Genomic DNA, 19,484 nt, shown 5'->3' on the forward strand with positions numbered 1-19,484 from the left:
TCACGACCTGAACGCCGCACAGAGGACAGTAAGTTATTCGGTGCATTGCACTGTTTCATAAAGCGCGTGCGTACTGTCACCCTTTCATGACCTAAAGCAACACGGACATGTCTCCTGTCTCTGACATACAACAAATATATCAAGCGCAGAGGATACAGAACAGATGCCATACCTCATGAGATAAGGATTCTGCGTGGTGTTAACCGTCTGTACGTATAGTTCATGGTGCTGGGGATTATTAAGTATAAAAACCAGGTTTTTAGGGGCCAGGTGGTAGCGCAACTGGTTAAGCGCACATGTTACAGTGCTCAAGGACCCAGGTTCGAGCCCCTGGTCCCCACCTGTAGGGGGAAAGCTTCGCAAGTGGTGAAGCAGGGCTGCAGGTATCTGTCTCTCTCCCTCTCTGTCTTGCCCTCCTCTCTCAATTTCTGGCCATCTCTATCCAATAAATAAAGATAATATAAAATATTTAAAATAAAGATAATATAAAATATTTTTTAAAAACACCAGGTTTTTATTTCTTTCCCTTTTGTTGCCCTTGTTGTTTTATTGCTGTAGTTATTGTTGTTGTTGATGTCGTTGTTGGATAGGACAGAGAGAAATGGAGAGAGGAGGAGAAGACAGAGAGGGGGAGAGAAAGACAGACACCTGCAGACCTGCTTCACCGCCTGTGAAGCGACTCCCCTGCATGTGGGGAGCCGGGGGCTCAAACCGGGATCCTTAAGCTGGTCCTTGTGCTTTGCGCCACCTGCGCTTAACCCACTGAGCTATTACCTGGACCCCCAGGTTTTTATTTTTTAAAACACTGTTTTATTTTATTTTTTATTATCCATTTTTAAATTTTTATTTCCTTATTATTGGACAGAGACAGAAAGAATCTGAGGAAGGGAGACAGAAAGGGAGAGAGACAGAGAGACACCTGTAGCCCTGCTTCACCCTACAGGTGGGGACCAGGGGCTTGAACCTGCGTCCTTGCACATTTAACCAGGTGCATTACAACCTGGCCCCAGCAACGTTTTTAGAAAGTGTTAGTGCCAGAGTCATTTAGAAACCAGTCACCTGTCAAGAAATGGGCAAGCAGGCTGTCTGACAGTGTCTTCCGGAAAGCTGCCAGCACGGATGCTAAGTGTTGTCAGAAGGCGCAGCAGCCCCGGGGCTGAAGGACTCGTGTCCAGGGCACTTCTGGGCCAGCAAAGCTAAACCTCTCCATGCGACACGCCAAGCACAGTGGGGACCACGGCCTCAACACTGCTCTAGGGAGATGTGTTTCTCTCTAAGGTTCACTGTTTTCCGATTCACAGAAACGACAATGAAACCTTAACATTCTCTGTTAAAACCTCTACTGTGCAGACAGTACCGCCCACGAGCTTTCTGCTCCTTGAGGTGGGTGGGAAGGTGATAGCTTCTGAAGTTCAAGGTGAGCCAAGTTTGCCGGGTCAAAATGACAGGGATGAATGTCGGGACGATGTCACGAACTCACAGGTGAGACCGAAGAAACAAGAATGGGGGTGGGTGAGTGGGCGCGCAGTGGCGCAGCGGGTTAGGCGCACGTGGCGCAAAGCGCAAGGACCGGCATAAAGATTCCGGTTCGAGCCCCCGGCTCCCCTCCTGCAGGGGAGTCGCTTCCCAGGCGGTGAAGCAGGTCTGCAGGTGTCTGTCTTTCTCTCCCTCTCTCTGTCTTCCCCTCCTCTCTCCATCTCTCTCTGTCCTATCCAACAACAACGGCATCAATAACTACAACAATAAAACAACAAAGGCAACAAAAGGGAATAAGTAAATATTAAAAGAAGAAGAAAAAAAGTTTAAAAAAGAAAGGAAGAAGAACAGAAAGGGAAACCGCATAGTGAAACTTGGACTGGGTGTGGTGTGCCCCCACCCCCAAAGGAAAGGGCTCTGGGGAAGGAGGCAGAGCAGGGCAGGGCGTGGGGGAGTCCTGAGCGAGGGCCTGGCTGCTGATGCTGCAAACAGACCCAAGCCGGGGTGGGGCCCACAGTGCTTTGCAGACCCTGTCCCGCGAAGGCGAGAAATGGGACCGCGTGCCAGGGCCCCCGGAATGCGCTGACTCCCCAAGGAAGGGGGAGAGGCAGCAGAGCAGCTGGTCCTAGCGGTGGGGGTTGTGGCGCAGCGTGAGATGGGTCCTGCCCGTCAGGTCAAGAGACGAGCTGCTCCTGCTTGGGGGCCGCAGTGCTTGCGGGATACGACCCCCGACTCACCCTGGACGGCGCTGAGGGTCGCCGCTGGCTTTAAGGCCCCGGTGGCCAGAGGGGGGTGGCTGGCACGGTCGGTGGCCTCGCTGGCATCCGTGTTGGGCGAGGGATCCTTGCGGTGCCCGGAGAGGCAGGACAAGGCGCTGCCATCCACCTGCTCCCACGGCCCCAGGCGCTCCGGGCTCCGGGTCTGCCCTCGCGCCAGCTCCTGCTTCTTGAGCTGATCTTCGAAAACCAGAAACTGCTCTGACTCCAGCTGCTGCCGCCGCATCTGGACGACCCGCCTCCTCTCTGCCTCGATCAGCCGCTGACGCTCCAGTTTCTTGAGGATCTCGGCTGTGTGTTGGTTCTGAAAAGACGAGTTTGCCAGAGTCAGAGGTTCGCTTCCGAGGTGAAAGCAGAGGACTGAAATGAGACAAGTTCAATCTCCCAGCAACGGCTCAGGGAGATGCCACATCATGTCCCCGCAGACATTCCTGAGACAGGGAGGGAGACGGATATCATGAGGGGGCCAGGCGGGGTTAAGCCCACACAGTACTAGGTGCAAGGACCCGCTCAGGGATCCGGGTTCAAGCCCCTGCTCACCACCTGCAGGGAGGAAGCTTCATAAGCAGAGAAGCAGGGCTGCGTCTCTCTCTCTCTACCTCTGCCTCCCCTCTCAATTTCTCTCTCTATCCAAGAAAATGGAAAAAAATACATATGTATGTATCATGGAAAAAGCCCCTTTCCCTAAAAAGCAGCATTTCTGAGCCCACTTATGTTTTCTGAGATACAGCACATGGCGATGAGGTTTACGCCATGCGGCTTTTAAATATTAGGAGCCGAGTTCCAAGCTGTCGGCTCCATTTGCGTGTCCAAGTCTTCAAACAGACGCAGTTTCTCAGAAACGACGGGATTCCCGGAGAAAGGAAGATCCCGTGGAGAAAATGCTGGCCACATGTGGCTGTTGACATCTACATGAATAACAAGCCAGTGAAATGAGAAACCTAGGCATGCCGCCATGCCAGGTCACTTTCAGAATGCAGGGCCTCTACTCTGTGGCCAGGAAATGGTGTCCACGGTGCAAGCTGCAGCCTGCTGCTGCAGACCTCCACCTGCTGGGCTCTGAGCTCTGAGGAGAAAGGAGGCTGCTGGGAAACAGCCCTCAGCACCTGCCCCTGCTGGGCCCTGAGGAGAAAGGAGGCTGCTGGGAAACAGCCCTCAGCACCTCCCCCTGCCGGGCCCTGTGGAGAAAGGAGGCTGCTGGGAAACAGCCCTCAGCACCTCCACCTGCCGGGCTCTGAGGAGAAAGGAGGCTGCTGGGAAACAGCCCTCAGCACCTGCCCCTGCCGGGCTCTGTGGAGAAAGGAGGCTGCTGGGAAACAGCCCTCAGCACCTCCAGCTCTGGGCTCTGTGGAGAAAGGAGGCTGCTGGGAAACAGCCCTCAGCACCTGCCCCTGCTGGGCCCTGAGGAGAAAGGAGGCTGCTGGGAAACAGCCCTCAGCACCTCCACCTGCCAGGCCCTGTGGAGAAAGGAGGCTGCTGGGAAACAGCCCTCAGCACCTCCACCTGCCAGGCCCTGTGGAGAAAGGAGGCTGCTGGGAAACAGCCCTCAGCACCTCCACCTGCCGGGCCCTGAGGAGAAAGGAGGCTGCTGGGAAACAGCCCTCAGCACCTGCCCCTGCTGGGCCCTGAGGAGAAAGGAGGCTGCTGGGAAACAGCCCTCAGCACCTCCACCTGCCGGGCTCTGAGGAGAAAGGAGGCTGCTGGGAAACAGCCCTCAGCACCTCCACCTGCCGGGCCCTGAGGAGAAAGGAGGCTGCTGGGAAACAGCCCTCAGCACCTGCCCCTGCCGGGCCCTGTGGAGAAAGGAGGCTGCTGGGAAACAGCCCTCAGCACCTCCACCTGCCGGGCCCTGTGGAGAAAGGAGGCTGCTGGGAAACAGCCCTCAGCACCTGCCCCTGCCGGGCCCTGTGGAGAAAGGAGGCTGCTGGGAAACAGCCCTCAGCACCTCCCCCTGCCAGGCTCTGTGGAGAAAGGAGGCTGCTGGGAAACAGCCCTCAGCACCTCCACCTGCTGGGCCCTGTGGAGAAAGGAGGCTGCTGGGAAACAGCCTTCAGCACCTGCCCCTGCCGGGCCCTGTGGAGAAAGGAGGCTGTTGGGAAACAGCCCTCAGCACCTGCCCCTGCTGGGCTCTGAGGACAAAGGAGGCTGCTGGGAAACAGCCCTCAGCACCTCCACCTGCCGGGCTCTGAGGAGAAAGGAGGCTGCTGGGAAACAGCCCTCAGCACCTCCACCTGCCGGGCCCTGTGGAGAAAGGAGGCTGCTGGGAAACAGCCCTCAGCACCTCCACCTGCCGGGCCCTGAGGAGAAAGGAGGCTGCTGGGAAACAGCCCTCAGCACCTCCACCTGCCGGGCCCTGAGGAGAAAGGAGGCTGCTGGGAAAGAGCCCTCAGCACCTGCCCCTGCCGGGCCCTGTGGAGAAAGGAGGCTGCTGGGAAACAGCCCTCAGCACCTCCACCTGCCGGGCCCTGTGGAGAAAGGAGGCTGCTGGGAAACAGCCCTCAGCACCTGCCCCTGCCGGGCCCTGTGGAGAAAGGAGGCTGCTGGGAAACAGCCCTCAGCACCTCCACCTGCCGGGCCCTGTGGAGAAAGGAGGCTGCTGGGAAACAGCCCTCAGCACCTCCACCTGCCGGGCCCTGTGGAGAAAGGAGGCTGCTGGGAAACAGCCCTCAGCACCTCCACCTGCCGGGCCCTGTGGAGAAAGGAGGCTGCTGGGAAACAGCCCTCAGCACCTCCACCTGCCGGGCCCTGTGGAGAAAGGAGGCTGCTGGGAACAGCCCTCAGCACCTGCCCCTGCTGGGCTCTGAGGACAAAGGAGGCTGCTGGGAAACAGCCCTCAGCACCTCCACCTGCCGGGCCCTGAGGAGAAAGGAGGCTGCTGGGAAACAGCCCTCAGCACCTCCAGCTCTGGGCTCTGTGGAGAAAGGAGGCTGCTGGGAAACAGCCCTCAGCACCTCTACCTGCCGGGCCCTGAGGATAAAGGAGGCTGCTGGGAAACAGCCCTCAGCACCTCCACCTGCCGGGCCCTGAGGAGAAAGGAGGCTGCTGGGAAACAGCCCTCAGCACCTCCAGCTCTGGGCCCTGTGGAGAAAGGAGGCTGCTGGGAAACAGCCCTCAGCACCTCCACCTGCCGGGCCCTGTGGAGAAAGGAGGCTGCTGGGAAACAGCCCTCAGCACCTGCCCCTGCCGGGCCCTGTGGAGAAAGGAGGCTGCTGGGAAACAGCCCTCAGCACCTGCCCCTGCCGGGCCCTGTGGAGAAAGGAGGCTGCTGGGAAACAGCCCTCAGCACCTGCCCCTGCCGGGCCCTGTGGAGAAAGGAGGCTGCTGGGAAACAGCCCTCAGCACCTCCACCTGCCGGGCCCTGTGGAGAAAGGAGGCTGCTGGGAAACAGCCCTCAGCACCTCCACCTGCCGGGCCCTGTGGAGAAAGGAGGCTGCTGCGAAACAGCCCTCAGCACCTCCACCTGCCGGGCCCTGTGGAGAAAGGAGGCTGCTGGGAAACAGCCCTCAGCACCTCCACCTGCCGGGCCCTGAGGACAAAGGAGGCTGCTGGGAAACAGCCCTCAGCACCTCCAGCTCTGGGCTCTGTGGAGAAAGGAGGCTGCTGGGAAACAGCCCTCAGCACCTGCCCCTGCTGGGCTCTGAGGAGAAAGGAGGCTGCTGGGAAACAGCCCTCAGCACCTCCCCCTGCTGGGCTCTGAGGAGAAAGGAGGCTGCTGGGAAACAGCCCTCAGCACCTCCCCCTCCCTGCCTGGCTCTGTGGAGAAAGGAGGCTGCTGGGAAACAGCCCTCAGCACCTGCCCTTGCCGGGCCCTGTGGAGAAAAGAGGCTGCTGGGAAGCAGCCCTCAGCATCTCCAGCTCTGGACTCTGTGGAGAAAGGAGGCTGCTGGGAAACAGCCCTCAGCACCTGCCCCTGCTGGGCCCTGAGGAGAAAGGAGGCTGCTGGGAAACAGCCCTCAGCACCTCCACCTGCCGGGCTCTGAGGAGAAAGGAGGCTGCTGGGAAACAGCCCTCAGCACCTCCACCTGCCGGGCCCTGAGGAGAAAGGAGGCTGCTGGGAAACAGCCCTCAGCACCTGCCCCTGCCGGGCCCTGTGGAGAAAGGAGGCTGCTGGGAAACAGCCCTCAGCACCTGCCCCTGCCGGGCCCTGTGGAGAAAGGAGGCTGTTGGGAAACAGCCCTCAGCACCTCCACCTGCTGGGCCCTGTGGAGAAAGGAGGCTGCTGGGAAACAGCCCTCAGCACCTCCACCTGCCGGGCCCTGTGGAGAAAGGAGGCTGCTGGGAAACAGCCCTCAGCACCTGCCCCTGCTGGGCTCTGAGGACAAAGGAGGCTGCTGGGAAACAGCCCTCAGCACCTCCAGCTCTGGGCCCTGTGGAGAAAGGAGGCTGCTGGGAAACAGCCCTCAGCACCTCCACCTGCCGGGCCCTGAGGAGAAAGGAGGCTGCTGGGAAACAGCCCTCAGCACCTGCCCCTGCCGGGCCCTGTGGAGAAAGGAGGCTGCTGGGAAACAGCCCTCAGCACCTGCCCCTGCCGGGCCCTGTGGAGAAAGGAGGCTGCTGGGAAACAGCCCTCAGCACCTCCACCTGCCGGGCCCTGTGGAGAAAGGAGGCTGCTGGGAAACAGCCCTCAGCACCTGCCCCTGCTGGGCCCTGTGGAGAAAGGAGGCTGCTGGGAAACAGCCCTCAGCACCTCCACCTGCCGGGCCCTGAGGAGAAAGGAGGCTGCTGGGAAACAGCCCTCAGCACCTGCCCCTGCTGGGCTCTGAGGACAAAGGAGGCTGCTGGGAAACAGCCCTCAGCACCTCCAGCTCTGGGCTCTGTGGAGAAAGGAGGCTGCTGGGAAACAGCCCTCAGCACCTGCCCCTGCTGGGCTCTGAGGAGAAAGGAGGCTGCTGGGAAACAGCCCTCAGCACCTCCACCTGCCGGGCCCTGAGGAGAAAGGAGGCTGCTGGGAAACAGCCCTCAGCACCTGCCCCTGCCGGGCCCTGTGGAGAAAGGAGGCTGCTGGGAAACAGCCCTCAGCACCTGCCCCTGCCGGGCCCTGTGGAGAAAGGAGGCTGCTGGGAAACAGCCCTCAGCACCTGCCCCTGCCGGGCCCTGTGGAGAAAGGAGGCTGCTGGGAAACAGCCCTCAGCACCTCCACCTGCCGGGCCCTGTGGAGAAAGGAGGCTGCTGGGAAACAGCCCTCAGCACCTCCACCTGCCGGGCCCTGTGGAGAAAGGAGGCTGCTGCGAAACAGCCCTCAGCACCTCCACCTGCCGGGCCCTGTGGAGAAAGGAGGCTGCTGGGAAACAGCCCTCAGCACCTCCACCTGCCGGGCCCTGAGGACAAAGGAGGCTGCTGGGAAACAGCCCTCAGCACCTCCAGCTCTGGGCTCTGTGGAGAAAGGAGGCTGCTGGGAAACAGCCCTCAGCACCTGCCCCTGCTGGGCTCTGAGGAGAAAGGAGGCTGCTGGGAAACAGCCCTCAGCACCTCCCCCTGCTGGGCTCTGAGGAGAAAGGAGGCTGCTGGGAAACAGCCCTCAGCACCTCCCCCTCCCTGCCTGGCTCTGTGGAGAAAGGAGGCTGCTGGGAAACAGCCCTCAGCACCTGCCCTTGCCGGGCCCTGGGGAGAAAAGAGGCTGCTGGGAAGCAGCCCTCAGCATCTCCAGCTCTGGACTCTGTGGAGAAAGGAGGCTGCTGGGAAACAGCCCTCAGCACCTGCCCCTGCTGGGCCCTGAGGAGAAAGGAGGCTGCTGGGAAACAGCCCTCAGCACCTCCACCTGCCGGGCTCTGAGGAGAAAGGAGGCTGCTGGGAAACAGCCCTCAGCACCTCCACCTGCCGGGCCCTGAGGAGAAAGGAGGCTGCTGGGAAACAGCCCTCAGCACCTGCCCCTGCCGGGCCCTGTGGAGAAAGGAGGCTGCTGGGAAACAGCCCTCAGCACCTGCCCCTGCCGGGCCCTGTGGAGAAAGGAGGCTGCTGGGAAACAGCCCTCAGCACCTCCACCTGCCGGGCCCTGTGGAGAAAGGAGGCTGCTGGGAAACAGCCCTCAGCACCTCCACCTGCCGGGCCCTGTGGAGAAAGGAGGCTGCTGGGAAACAGCCCTCAGCACCTGCCCCTGCTGGGCTCTGAGGAGAAAGGAGGCTGCTGGGAAACAGCCCTCAGCACCTCCAGCTCTGGGCCCTGTGGAGAAAGGAGGCTGCTGGGAAACAGCCCTCAGCACCTCCACCTGCCGGGCCCTGAGGAGAAAGGAGGCTGCTGGGAAACAGCCCTCAGCACCTGCCCCTGCCGGGCCCTGTGGAGAAAGGAGGCTGCTGGGAAACAGCCCTCAGCACCTGCCCCTGCCGGGCCCTGTGGAGAAAGGAGGCTGCTGGGAAACAGCCCTCAGCACCTCCACCTGCCGGGCCCTGTGGAGAAAGGAGGCTGCTGGGAAACAGCCCTCAGCACCTGCCCCTGCTGGGCCCTGTGGAGAAAGGAGGCTGCTGGGAAACAGCCCTCAGCACCTCCACCTGCCGGGCCCTGAGGAGAAAGGAGGCTGCTGGGAAACAGCCCTCAGCACCTGCCCCTGCTGGGCTCTGAGGACAAAGGAGGCTGCTGGGAAACAGCCCTCAGCACCTCCAGCTCTGGGCTCTGTGGAGAAAGGAGGCTGCTGGGAAACAGCCCTCAGCACCTGCCCCTGCTGGGCTCTGAGGAGAAAGGAGGCTGCTGGGAAACAGCCCTCAGCACCTCCCCCTGCTGGGCTCTGAGGAGAAAGGAGGCTGCTGGGAAACAGCCCTCAGCACCTCCCCCTCCCTGCCTGGCTCTGTGGAGAAAGGAGGCTGCTGGGAAACAGCCCTCAGCACCTCCCCCTGCCTGGCTCTGTGGAGAAAGGAGGCTGCTGGGAAACAGCCCTCAGCACCTGCCCTTGCCGGGCCCTGTGGAGAAAAGAGGCTGCTGGGAAGCAGCCCTCAGCATCTCCAGCTCTGGACTCTGTGGAGAAAGGAGGCTGCTGGGAAACAGCCCTCAGCACTTGCCACTGAAGAAACTAGGAGTCATCTCCAACACTGAGATTCCTGAGGTCACCAAACCAATGTTAAAACAAAATATCAAGGAATTATTATTATTATCATTTGCCTCCAGGGTTATTGCTAGGGCTCTTTGTGGTGTCTACAGGATGAAACCATTGCTCCTGTGGACATTTTTCTTTTTGATAGGCCAGAGAGAACTGGAGAGAGGAGGGGAAGACAGAGAGGGGGAGAGAAAGACAGACACCTGCAGACCTGCTTCACCGCCTGTGAGGCCGCCCCCCATTACAGGTGGGGAGCCGGGGGCTCGAACCGGGATCCTTGAGCAAGTCTCTAGGTGCGCTTAACCCGGTGTGCCTGTGCCAGCCCCAAATTATGAAGGAATTATTAAGTCTGCAAATAAGGCTCTTTTAAACAAAGCTCGGAGATTTCAGTCACCCTCAAATGGCTTTGTGGAAACTAGATTAGAAGCTGCTGTAAGGTCAAGGTGGGTCGGCCGACTTCAGCCGTCCGACACCTTGGTGTACTGCTCCCGCCTTCTGCGTCTTGCTAGGAGGCAAGCGGAGAGTCAGCAGGCCTGGCAGACACCTGAGGTTTGTGTTTTGATTTTTTTTTAAAAAAAATGTTTATTCCCTTTTGTGGCCCTTGTGCTTTAATTGTTGTAGTTATTATTATTGATGTCGTTGTTGTTGGATAGGACAGAGAGAGATGGAGAGAGGAGGGGAAGACAGAGAGGGGAGAGAAAGACAGACACCTGCAGACCTGCTTCATCGCCTGTGAAGCGACTCCCCTGCAGGTGGGGAGCCGGGGCCTCGAACCGGGATCCTTACTCCGGTTCTTGTGCTTTGTGCCACCTGCGCTTAACCCGCTGAGCTACCGCCCGGCCCCCTGCATTCCTAATGAACGCTCAGATAGCGCCAGTTCTGCCTGTGCGGCCTCGTGTGTCCCTTCCTCTCCTCTGCTTCCTCAGCAGAGATGTCAGCACGTCAAGCAGGAGGGTCATGCGAGACAGAGCAGGACAGGCTGCCGGTGTGATTCTGACGGGGTCCGTGCACACGACTGACAAGGGAAGGGTGCTCAGCCTCTCGCTCCCCCTTGCTGTTGCTTTATCTGAGACTTTCGGGTCATTTCTGCCTCTCATACTTCAAACCGAATAATTTCTACAGTCTGAAAAACAGACAAAAAACTTGCTGATGCCAACACTCCCTCGGGCATTTATGTCCAGCCCAATTTCTAGTCATGCTCACGGGAACCGGCGTGTTCTGAGACCCAGCTCAGAGCTGATGAGGCTGAACACAAGCGCCAGTAAAGGTGATAAGACTTGCAAGGCCCGAACCACCTTTCTGATGGCGCTGGGCGTGCTGAGGACGGCTGTCTCAGGCACAAGCCGCTTGCAGACTGGCCCTTGACTTCTTTTTTTTTTTTTTTATTTAAAAATTTAAAAAAATATTTATTCCCTTTCATTGCCCTTGTTGTTTTATTGTTGTAGTTATTATTATTATTGATGTTGTCCTTGTTGAACAGGACAGAGAGAAATGGAGAGGGGGAGGGGAAGACAGAGAGGAGGAGAGAAAGACAGACACCTGCAGACCTGCTTCACCGCCTGTGAAGCGACTCCCCTGCAGGCGGGGAGCCGGGGGCTCGAACCAGGATCCTTACACCGGTCCTTGTGCTTTGTGCCACGTGCGCTTAACCCGCTGTGCCACCGCCTGACTCCTGCCTCTGACTTCTTTCAAAGTTTTCCCACCTGGGAGCCACCGTTACTTCACTGTTGTGTGACAGCCCAGGATCCACCAAGCCAGGTGATCTGCTGACATGTCAGTGACCCAGTGCTTCTTCCTTCCTGATGAACAGTGGCTGTGTGACCGGAAGCTGATTCACATTTCCAGGGAGGACCTACTGAGACTCACCCGGAAACAGAAACCGCCTGCCTCCTCCCTGTTGCCTCAGCTCATCAGCAAAGACCCATCATCTGGATGTTGGGCTTGGTCGCCCCACAAAAAGCTCTATTTAAATGACCGCAGGAAACCTCTTCCAACACATCACATTAGGAGACGCTCTCAGGAAACATAAGAGCCATGTTGATGGTGTAAGCCCTAACCCCAAACACCAAGAGGATTATTGATCTGCCTTTACAACACTTTACTGTCTAATTTAAATGTACATGACATTTGAAAGACTCATCATATAAAAATAAAACCAAAAAAAAAAAAAAGAAAAATGTCTGTGCAGAAAATGGTCATGAAAGAAATGTAGCCAGTGAACTTACTTTGCTTTGCAAGTAGTCTTGGTATTCTGTATTATATTTCTTTAGAAGGTCCTTTTTCAATTCATCTGTCCTTGGGAATGCAATTTCCTTCAGTTTCTTTGAAAAACAGACACATATACACGCCGGTTAGTGGGGTTTTCAATAGAGCCTTTCACATCACCAGCTGAGAGAAACGCTGATACAGGTATTCGCGATAAACATATAAACACTATGAAGAAACAAGATTCTTCCTCAGGACCCCAAAGTATAGCTTTTCAACAGGGAAGGAAGCAATTATCCCCTCTTCATGAGTTAGATATGTGTCTTGCTGAGCTCAGAACCATGTTTTAGGCAGATAAGTGTAAATTCCATGGTGCATAGTATGTATACGTGTTATCAAAATTACAAAAGACATCAGAGGACATGACTGAGAAGAATTCCTGTGCTTGACTAGCTGTAAAAGCAACCAAGATACTTTTTATAAAAAAAAAAAAGTACAAATTCCACAGGGGTAGATAGCATAATGGTTATGCAAACAGACTCTCATGCTTGAAGCTCTACAGTCCCAGGTTCAATCCCCCCCAACCCACTATAAGCCAGAGCTGAGCAGTGCTCTAGTTAATAAAAATAGGGAGTCGGGCAGTAGTGCAGTAGGTTAAGCGCACGTGGCGCAAAGCACAAGGACTGGCGTGAGGATCCTGGTTGGAGCCCCAGCCTTCCCACCTGCAGGGGAGTAGCTTCCCAGGCGGTGAAGCAGGTCTGCAAGTCTCATTCTCTCCCCCTCTCTGTCTTCCCCTCCTCTCTCCATTTCTGTCTGTCCTATCCAACAACAACAACATCAAGAACAAATATAACTACAACAATAAAAACAACAAACGCAACAAAAAGGAAATATTTTTTAAAATCTTTAAAAAATAACAAAAATAAAAAATGTACACAGGTTTTTGGGGCTGGGAAGTGGCACACCTGGTTGAGTGCACGTGTTACAATGTGCAGGGACCCAGGTTCAAGCCCCCCGGCCCTGGGGGCATCTCCAAATCTACAGTGTCAACTCTTGTAGTGAAGGGATTGGAGAATCTGGGCCTCAGTTTCCCAGTGACTCTAACAGCAGAAGCCTGACCTGATCTAAGCACTGTTCCCACTCCTCAGAGACTGGGGAGGGTCGTCCAGAGTCCCACACACGACGAGAGCCACAGCAGAGGCTGGAATCCAAGTCACATGACTCCTACTAGCATTTCTGGCCTAGTGATAATCTGTTTTTTTCTTTTCTGTCCCCCTCTGTCCATCCAGTTTAAGAAGAATAAGAAAGAAAATGTGGATTTGCTTTTGGAGCATATTTTGTCAACAAGTAAAAATGAGAATAAAGCTAACTTAAAGTCACTCTGGCAGCCTGGAGTATCTGAGTCCCATACCAAATTCTCAGGTCAAATAAACAAGAGGGCTGAGAGGAAATGCTACTCAAAGTCATGATGATCAGGGATCTTCTAGCTACGTGCAGACAGGAAATGCCAGAAGGAGAAGACCAGGGTTAGGGAGATAGCTCAGTGTTTGATGTAAAGGATGCTGAGGTTCCCTGATTAACCTCCAGTTCCACTGTAAGTCAGAGTTAAACAGTGCTCGGGCTTAAAATAATAATGAATAAAGAGATTTACTTGAAAAGCCTAAGTTCAACTCATGGGCAGCCTGGTGTCTGACATTCCTCATCTCTGCTGCAAGGCACAGTCTCTCAAGAGCTGCTCACAAAGACACACCAGCGCTTTTGCACAGACTGATTGCTTCTTCTTCACGTCAGGCCATCCCAATCATTTAGAGCCAACACAGGCTTTAAACATATAACTGAGGAGACCACACCCTCAGTGCCATCTGTTTGAACTACGTATGTGGCGAATGTTGACGATTAATAACATTTCAACCACCTTCTTTGTGCTCAGGACAAAATCAGATCACTCCCAAACACTTTACTGTCTGTTACACTAGTATTAAGAGAACTTTTTTGTTTTTCACAGCTAGGAAGATCAAGATCAACACACTAAGAAAGGGACAGAAGCTCAAGAAAAAAAAGAAAGAAAGAAACTAGTATAGTCATGGGCCTTTTGGAATAGACCTAAAGTAGGCCTAGTAACTATCTACAAAATGGAGATTCCCCCCCTCCCCATCTTCATCTGCACTATTCCAGCCTTTAGGTTCATGACTAGTCAACAATTTGTTTGGCTTTATATGTTAACTCTTCTTTCAGCCACCAGGTTCCAGATGCTAGCAGGATGCCAACCAGATTTCCCTGGACAGACAACCCCACCAATGTGTCCTGGAGCTCCGCTTCCCCAGAGCCATTCCCCACTAGGGAAAGAGAGAGACAGGCTGGGAGTATGGATCGACCTGTCAATGCCCATGTTCAGCAGGGAAGCAATTACAGAAGCCAGACCTTCCACCTTCTGCATCCCACAATGACCCTGGGTCCATACTCCCAGAGGGATAAAGAATAGGAAAGCTGTCAGGGGAGGGGATGGGATATGGAGTTCTGGGGGTGGGAATTGTGTGGAGTTGTACCCCTCTTATACCATGGTTTTTGCCAGTGTTTCCTTTTTTATAAATAAAATAATAATAAAGAAGTAACAGCATTTAAGTAACAGCATTAATTCATTCTGTGAACATGGATTTGGGCTTGAACCTGGGTTGAGCACATGTAATGCAACAGACAATCCAGGGGAGCTATTTGGCCAGCCTTCCACCACCACCCCCCCCCCATAACTTTTTGACTGACTTAATAACTAACACTAGGCCAGGTGGTGACACACCTGGCTGAGAGCACATGTCACAGTGCACAAGCACCTGGGTTCAAGCCTCGGGTGGGTCCCCACCTGCAGGGAGAAAGCTTTGCAAGTGGTTGAAGCAGGGCTGCAGGTGTCTCTCTGTCTCTCTCTCTCTCTCTCCGTTCCTCTCCATTTCTGACTGTCTCTGTCAAATTATTAAATACTGATAGTAAAAAAAAAATTAAAAAAAAATAACACTGATTCTCAACTTGTTTTCTGGGTTCAGGACAACGTGGAATGATCAAAACAAGTCACAGTGTAGGGAGGGTAAACAGCTGTGATTTCTGGGAGGACCAGGGAAATGACTTGCTCTCTGTGCCCTGCAGGGACTGAGCATGTGGCCCAGCCTCTGTCTTTCCTGCCCACCATCCCACCCCCAGCTCAATTAGCAATCCCACGGGGACAGACTCAGTCCTGAGGATGGACAGAGAGGTTGCAGCACTGCGGCTAATGGAAGGAGATTTTTTTGTGTTCAAATTCCCAAGAGGATGAGATCCAGGAAGCGGGAGAGGGGCTGAGGTTGAAGAAAGGACACTTGAGCAGCATCTGAACCCACAGGAGAGAAGAAACGCTCAGGATACCTTCATGATATCCTGCTTTTCCGGAACTTCACATTGCTGGTAATCACGGTGATTGGGAAGTTTTTCTACAAACAAGCTAGAGGGGGGAAAAAAAAATCTGGTCAGCATCATAGACACAGAGGAAACTGAGAGATCTCTTATGTGGGAGTGAGGCCTCTGTAAAAATGACACGTTTAATCATGCAGTCTTTAAGCTCTATAATTCCCTGCGCTTTCCCGTCAGGGGTGGGTATGTCAACAATTATGTCCTTCTAGGGAAGTTCAGCAGGCTCAGGAATGGGGTTAAGGGGATTAAGGGCTGGATGCCTCTCATTCACTGGAAATGCTCCGTGAGTATTTGTGAAGTAAATGAAAGACCTGCCCTGGACAGAGCATGATAGATCATACACAAGAAATAAAGGCATTTAGTCATCTGATACAGGACCTTATAATAATAAAAAATAAACATCCTCATCCAGACAGCAGCCCACATCTTCTGGCTGTATGATCTCCCACACAGAAAGACTCACGTGATGAGTTTGTTATAAAGGACGAAGGCATTTTCCAGGTTTCCTTCTTGCAAGTAGACAGACGCCATCCTCTCCATCTCCACTCCCGATCTGAAGTAGCGGCGAGGAGTGATGTCTTCACTGATGGCGACATGACAGCCCAGCTTGCTGAGGGCACGGACTCGCTCCTCCGGGCTGAGGGAGACGTCCGTGTGGTCAGGCATGGCAGCCAGTTTTCTCTGCAAAGAGAGTTAGTTGGAAGCTCTGATTTCGCTCAGAAAATAGTGCGGGCTGAAATCATGGCTCTGTCTTTACTGAATACTGGATAAAAATTAAAGCTACCTTAACTAGAAGAGTCCATGATATCATAAAAGTCAGGATTTTAAGGACCAGGAGGTAGAGCACCTGGTTAAGCGCTCACATTACAGGGCACAAGGACCCAGGCTCAAGCCCCCAGACCCACCTGCAGGGGGAAACTTCACTAGTGGTGAAGCAGGGCTGCAGGTGTCTCTCTGTCTCTCTCCTCTATCTCCCTCTTTCTTCTCAATTTCTCTCTGTCTCTATCCAATAATAAATACATGAAATTTTTTTTTTAAACTGAATGTCTTTTTTTTTTTTTGGTATAAACATAGAGCCTACAAGCTAAAAAAGACACAGTTCCAGGGTATAGAACATGAACATATACACACGTGCATTTATGTGTGCGTATTTTTCAGAGCAGGGGCCTGACATATGCATGAGTTAACCACAACTCCAAGTCGTTTGAACACTGAGATCAGGAGACACAGAGAAAAACCAGAAAATCAAATATTTTAAGTTGTGTGGGTCCTAGAGTCCATCATAACCATTAAGCCCTGCTGGTGCAAAAAAGCCATTAGTAACACCGAAACGAATGGCCAGCTGGGTTCTAAAAGTATTTGTTTATAAAAACAAGGTGGTGACTCTGGACTTCAGAACACGAGCTACTGAGCCGTGCTTCTCACATGGTCTTGCAAGCAGAAGCACCAGCGACTGGTCGCCTCTCAAGATACAAATTCCTTGCAGCCTGACAAGCAGAACAGTGGAGATGCTACTAGACTTTCAAGCATAAGGTTACAAGTTCAATTCCCACAGTGCAGGTGCCAGAGTGGTGTTCTGGTTCTCTCTCCTCCTTAGGTAGATAGATCATAGCTAGATGATAGATAGATAGATGATAGATTGTTGGTATGCATGAAACCCCTTCTGTTTCATTTGGTTTAAATCCCCCCTGCTTAACACTATTCTATTTACATAACCACTGTTAACAAGCACCACCCTCCCTCCAGGGCATTGGTTCAATCCCCACTGTTTCATGATATGTTTTTGCTCCACCCCCTCTCCTTGTCACACCCTGATCCTCTCCTTGTCACACTCTGATTTTCACCAGTCACTTTTCTCTCCACCCTCTCTATGTCACATCCTGTTTCCACCCTACTTGGCAAGTATATATAAAGACAGCATTGTGAGTTTTACTTTACCTTGAGTTTAGCTTAGCTCGTCTTAGATTGTGCTGCGTCCTGCATGAATAAAGAGATACTGCCTACAGCTCAACCACGAGTCCCTGGTCGTCTGTTACCTGCCCATGAAGCCAGCCCAGTGAAAACAACATAACCCAGTGAAAACAACAATAGGTACATAGATAGATAGATAGATAGATAGATAGATAGATAGAGAGCTGGGGATATAGCCTCATGGTTATGCAAAAGATAGATGATAAATGATAGATGATTGATAGACAATAGATAGACAGACAGACAGGTCTTAAACATATATAAATTTCAGACAGTCTCCCAGGTCTTAAAAATTAAAATTCCTGAGAATTTTAATGGTGTAGAAGAAACACTGAGGTTTTGGCTGCTGCTCCCGGAGGCGTCCGCACTGCGGCAGTCTGAGAAACACGGTTTTAGGGTCTCTACCGGCCTTTGGTGCTCCAGGAGCTGGTCAGAGACTGCAAGCTGAGTTCCTCGAGTCTCCTTCAGCTGATCGCGGACAAGGAGAAAGTCAGAATAAAGTGGGGAAAACATTTAGCTCGAAGTCTGTAGAGAGTGAAAGAGAGGAAGGCAGGGAGGGAGGAAAGGAAGAAAAAATAAAGGAATCAAGGAGGGGCTGTCAGGATAGTTCACCTGGATAGAGTACTTGTTCTGCTGTGGGCGAAACCCAGGTTTAGTCCATGACAGGAAGAAAGAAAGAAGGAAAGGAAGGAAGGAAGGAAGGAAGGAAGGAGAAGGAGATAGAAAGAGAAAGAGAGAGAGAGAAATGTATACATTTAATGTGTCCATGAACTATTTATTACAGGGGCAGCCTTGAGGACAGGGAGCAGTAAATTGAGGACAGGCATTTCCTCAAGGCCATTAGTCTTTTTGGCGGTAATTTTATGGCAGACAGACAGGTCCTGAGATAACTATTGCTTCTAAAGTTTAATATGTAACTGAGAGGCCATAAATTTGACTTTCAAGGCCACATTAATTCAGAAGCAAGCCACGTCTCTTGCACTTTCTATTACTCTTGTGACCTGGCCAGGAGCAATGTAGACAAACCTCTCTCTCTCTCTCTCTCTCTCTCTCTCCCTCTTCTCACCCAAGTAAGGCACCATATTGAGCGTCTTGGATGAAGCTCTCCTATGAGTGAGTGGGTGATGGGTGAGCCAGAGCTCAACTCAACAGAAGGGACACGACGTGACCAGCCTCCCTGGGCCGCAGCTGCACGTGATGACGACTAAGGGGCCCTGGGTCTCGACCCTCAGTTGGTCAAGTCTGTCCTCACTGGGTCGAGGCACCTGCCGCCAGACAGCACCTCCACCCACACCTGGACGCTCCCTAGGTGACTTCACCTTAAGTCACAGCAGACTGTCTCTGATCCTCACCATTTTTTGCTGCTGTTCCAATTCTCTCAAGTCCCATTTCAGAGAAGCTGTCGGCGGTTTCTCCACATTAGAGACAGAAATCAGAGCCTGACGCTGGACAGTGGTTTAGTGGATAAGTTACCATCCACAAGGGTCTGGGTTCAAGTTCCAGGTACCACTTGCAGGTGGAAGTTTCATGGGTGGTAAAGCAGGGCTGCAGGTCTCTCTCTCTCTCTCTCTCAATCTCTCTCTCTCTCAATCTCTCCCTCTCTCCATCTCTCTCTCCCTCTCTCTCTCAATCTCTCTCTCTCTCTCAATCTCCTTCCCTCTCTCTCTCTCTTTCAATCTCCCTCCCTCTCTCTCTCTATCTCCTTCCCTCTCTCTCTCTCTCTCTCAATCTCTCTCTCAATCTCCCTCCCTCTCTCTCTCTCTCAGTCTCCCTCCCTCCCTCTCTCTCTCTCTCTCCCTCTCCCCCCCCCATCTATCTATCTCTCTATATATATATCCATTCTCGGCATTTCTGTCTGTACTACATAAATGAATGGATGAGTGAATGAATGAATGAATAGTAGAAAGAAAGAATGAATGAAGAAAGGGAGGAAGGAAAGAAAGAAGAGGAGAGGAGAAGATAGGAGAGGAGAGGGGAGGAGAGGGGAGGGGAGGAGAGGGGAGGAGAGGAGAGGGGAGGAGAGAGAGGAGAGGACAGGAGAGGAGAGGAGAAAGAGGAGAGGAGAGGAGAGGAGAGGAGGAGGAGAGAGGAGAGGAGAGGAGGAGGAGAGAGGAGAGGAAAGGAGAGGAGAGGAGAGGAGAGGAGGAGGAGAGAGGAGAGGAGGAGAGAGGAGAGGAGAGGAGAGGAGAGGAGAGGAGAGGAGAGGAGAGGAGAGGAGAGGAGAGAAGAGAGAGGAGAGAGGGGAGGGGAGAGGAGAGGAGAGGAGAGGAGAGGAGAGGAGAGGAGAGGAGAGGAGGAGAGGAGTGAGAAAGGGGAATAGAGCCTGTGAACGTGGAGCCTCAAGCCTGAATGTCCATCACCTTTTCCCAAAAGTCTCAGACAGCACAAGCGACACGCCCACATTCCTCTAATCACTCTCGGGGGTTGAACTTGGTAACAGTAAGTAAAATTCTGTTACCCAGCTACAGACAAATTCTTCTACAGTAAGAAAAATGGCCAGAAAAACAAAATCTGTGAAATGTAAGGGCAGTCTCAAAAGGGGGTTACCAGCCTCCAGCAGGGCCAGACACAATCGACCCAACTTGGGCGGTGGATGT

General features: G+C 53.5%; 1 protein-coding gene across 4 annotated transcripts in view; it reads right to left on the minus strand.

Moving 5' to 3' along the window:
- STAMBPL1 (STAM binding protein like 1) overlaps positions 1–19,484 on the minus strand; it is a 41,662-nt gene that overhangs the window by 15,882 nt on the left and 6,296 nt on the right. For 2 of the 4 annotated variants that reach the window (XM_060185384.1, XM_060185496.1), the window contains exons 2-6: positions 17,293–17,355; positions 15,380–15,597; positions 14,872–14,947; positions 11,502–11,597; positions 2,214–2,556 (exon numbers count right to left, since the gene is read on the minus strand). In XM_060185384.1, the coding sequence (XP_060041367.1) occupies positions 2,214–2,556; positions 11,502–11,597; positions 14,872–14,947; positions 15,380–15,597; positions 17,293–17,355 (796 nt within the window). The remainder of the gene's footprint in view (positions 1–2,213; positions 2,557–11,501; positions 11,598–14,871; positions 14,948–15,379; positions 15,598–17,292; positions 17,356–19,484) is intronic. The other 2 variants (XM_060185434.1, XM_060185547.1) reach the window with 1 other exon arrangement.

The sequence above is a fragment of the Erinaceus europaeus genome, chromosome 1 (genome assembly GCF_950295315.1).
Source record: "Erinaceus europaeus chromosome 1, mEriEur2.1, whole genome shotgun sequence".
Lineage (NCBI taxonomy): Eukaryota > Metazoa > Chordata > Mammalia > Eulipotyphla > Erinaceidae > Erinaceus > Erinaceus europaeus.